The sequence below is a fragment of the Lynx canadensis genome, chromosome A2 (assembly GCF_007474595.2).
Source record: "Lynx canadensis isolate LIC74 chromosome A2, mLynCan4.pri.v2, whole genome shotgun sequence".
NCBI classification, from domain to species: Eukaryota; Metazoa; Chordata; class Mammalia; order Carnivora; family Felidae; genus Lynx; species Lynx canadensis.
Genome location: NC_044304.2, coordinates 151,894,240 through 151,897,698, shown reverse-complemented (window position 1 = coordinate 151,897,698; position 3,459 = coordinate 151,894,240). Strand labels below are relative to the sequence as shown.

At 41.2% G+C, this 3,459-nt stretch overlaps 1 protein-coding gene across 1 annotated transcript; it reads right to left on the bottom strand.

Moving 5' to 3' along the window:
* Positions 1-482: 482 nt before the first annotated feature.
* On the bottom strand, positions 483-2,535 carry CHRM2 (cholinergic receptor muscarinic 2). Its single transcript, XM_032592459.1, is given in 2 exon segments — positions 483-2,409; positions 2,412-2,535. Coding segments are annotated over 2 exon segments (1,398 nt in total). The 5' UTR covers positions 2,491-2,535; the 3' UTR covers positions 483-1,090.
* Between the last annotated feature and the right edge of the window lie 924 nt (positions 2,536-3,459).

The window sequence follows — 3,459 nt, the reverse complement described above, 5'->3', positions numbered from 1 at the left end:
GGTTGAAAACAGAATGCCCTCTCAGTCTTCTATTTTCTTATTTCAAAATTCATCTGGCCTCAGTAAACTCTCTCCAACTAAAGACGACCACTATTTAATTTGACAAAACCTCACTTTAAAAAATGACTTTGGTTCTCAAGCGTGTTTATGTATTAGGTAGGCTAGCCCAATAACTTAAGACACTAGTTTAGGAGAAAACCAGATTGGTGAAAACATTTCACCTACAGGATCATAAGCAAACTAACTAACACTTTATAGGCTTTTATATCCCCACAGAATGCAAAGGACACAGTGGGCAGGGGTGAAATGCCCATGTTCATGGCTGTTTCTGGTTGTATTTAGCAAAAGTCTTGCAGATTTTGTCCTTACACAATGTAGAATGGGGATGTACAAAAACCAGTGCCATAATAAGAAAAATAATGTTATGGTCTAGTTGGGGTTTTTGTGTGTTTGCTTTCCTTTGATGGTGGGAAGAGGGAAAGGTAAAAAAAAAAAAAAAAAAAAAAAAAGAAAATCCAAAGCATTGATTACATTGCAATTCTCCAAATAAAACTGTAACAAAAGAATAATATATGCTTAGCACTTAACACTATGGAGACCATTTCTATATATATATTTTTTTGATCCTCTTCCTTCACTTGTCCATTGTGTGACGTCTATTTTTTTATGTTTAAGTCTCCATGTTAGCTGTGGCATTTCATCCTCATATGGACACACGGGAACAAAAAAAAAATGGGAATAAAAAGGAGCGAGGTTATTATTCTTCTTGTGCAGAGATAAAACTGTAGATTCAGAAGCCCTTCTTCAAGAGAGTACGAGAACATGTGGATTGTTCCTTAAATCCATTAATTCCAAAATGTCTCTTTCATGGTCTCATCGCTCTGAAACTGACAGGGATGATAAGGTGTGGGTTTCTCAAACTGGAGCATAGGCACAATAAAAGTGTCACTGTCGGGCTCCTTAATTGCACATTCCATAATAAGACTATAAAGTGCAATGGCAGAGATTTTTAAAACTGGGAGGTTTTTTTTTTTATCCCTTTTCTTTTTCCCAAGCTCCCCCGACCACCTTCCTTCTCTACAAAGGTGTTTTACCTCGTAGCGCCGATGTTCTTATAGTGACACATGAGAAGATGTTTAAAGGTCTTCTTGAAGGTGGCATTACAAAGTGCATAGCAGGCGGGGTTGATAGTGCTATTGATGTAACAGAGCCAATAACCAATTGTCCACACTGTGTTGGGGATGCAGGGTGCACAGAAGGTGTTGATGAGCACCATGACATTGTATGGTGCCCAAGTGATGATGAAAGCCAACAGGATAGCCAAGATCGTCCTGGTCACTTTCTTTTCCCGAGAAGGAGGAGGCTTCTTTTTGGCAGGCTGCTTCGTCATCTTCACAATCTTACGAGCGACGATGTTCTGTTTTTCGTCTCCGTTCTGACCTGCAGAACCAACTAGCTCCACAGTGGTATTAGCTGGGGTACATGAGTCACCTTTTGGGGTCTTGGTGACAATTTTGATGCACGTCTGCTTTGAGTTCTCGTCTTTGGAGTGGCCCAGGGAAGTGGAGACTGTGTTCTCATCCTGGGTTATTTCATCATCTCTCATATTAGAGGCTACCGCACTGACTGAGGTGGAATCATTGGAGCTCTCCTTCTCCTCTCCCTGGACACAGTTTTCAGTCACAGCATCTCTGGGGGCTTTGCCATTCTGGATTTTGTTGTGCTCCAGGCTACCGTCACTGCCAGGTGTGGTGTTGTTGTTTGGCCTCACTATCCTTCCTTGTACCAGACTTGGAGAAACTGGCTCTTGGTTGGCCACAGGCTCCTTCTTGTCCTTCTTTATCCTGCTCTTGCTGGCTCGGGATATGTGCCAGTATAGCACAGTCATGATGATCACAGGCAAATAGAAGGCTGCAATGGCGGTACCAAAGGTGACAGCGGCGTTGGAGAAAAACTGAATGTAGCATTCCCCATCCTCTACAGTCCTCACCCCTACAATGAACTGCCAGAAGAGAATGGCCGGGGCCCACAGGATAAAGGAGAGGACCCAGGCAGCTGCAATCATCATACCTGCCATTTTCGTGGTCCGCTTGACTGGGTAGGTGAGCGGTTTGGTGACACAGAAGTACCTGTCAAAGCTGATAATGAGCAGATTCATCACCGAGGCGTTGCTGACCACGTAGTCCAGGGCTAGCCAAAGGTCACATACCACAGGTCCCAAAGGCCAGTAGCCAATCACGGTGTAGAGGGTGTACAAGTTCATGGAGAAAACACCAATGATGAGGTCAGCACAGGCCAAGCTGAACAAAAAGTAATTGTTGACGGTCTGGAGGTGGCGGTTGACTTTAATGGAGACCATGACCAGAATATTCCCAATGATAGTGACCAAACTGAGGGATCCAGCCACAGGACAATGAACACCACTTCAAATGTCTTATAAGGACTGGTCAGAGCCAGGCCATTGTTAGAGGAGTTTGTTGAGTTATTCATTTTGTGTTCTCTCAATCAGAAGCAAGTAGCCAAACACGCATTGAAACCTGCAGGGACATAGAAAAGAATGAACAGATATGACATAAACATTGCTTTAAATATATCAGATTTCTTCCTTTTGAACCACGACTTTTTCTCCAAAAAATCCTCATTCTTCCCCTCCATGTTTATTGTAGCTATCTGCCCGATTCCCCACCTAAAAGCAAAGACATTAAATGGAGGATGCGAAAGATCCTTTCAGACTGGCAATGTATTTGAAGTCTGAAAACACTTTGAAAGCATCCATACCTAGATGTGGTATCTGTCTGTCCGTCTGTCATCAATCAATTTAGCTGAGTATACTACTGATGGATTAAACTAAATAAACTAGGATTATACATAAGACCTTCCAAAGCATCAAGAGGTTTCTGGTATAGACATAAAAATTAATAAACCAATGCGAGGAAGAAAGCATAAAACTTACAGTGTGGAGTGGGTGACTTTTATAGTCTATAGCATCTTTCCATCTGGTAGCTTTAAATAAGCCTTTTTCATAATAATACTGATACTGATTGTAACCAAAATAAGATAATAATAATAACGAATTAGCCAGTACACTTCCACTAATGAGAATTATTCTTCTCTGATCTCCATTTTGCCCTTGTAGTATCACATAGCTAACATTTCCAATGTTCTATATCCTGCAAAATAAGTCATTTATTAACTGTGTATTGATAACCACATGAATTTTCTGAATGTTTTATCTTTCAAGTCACCACAAAATTTATTGTTCTACTGTTCGTCCTGCCAAATATTTGGTACAGTCAGGCTAGGATTTATATTCGTTTGTCAGAAGAGAGAACTGCAGTCCAGAAAGAGTCATTTATATAAGGTCACATATCGAGTCAATCAGAAAAATGAGCCTAGGAACAAACCTGTTTAAGAATTTACTCATTCACTGTGTCCTCACATCCCTATCGAGCAACTTCT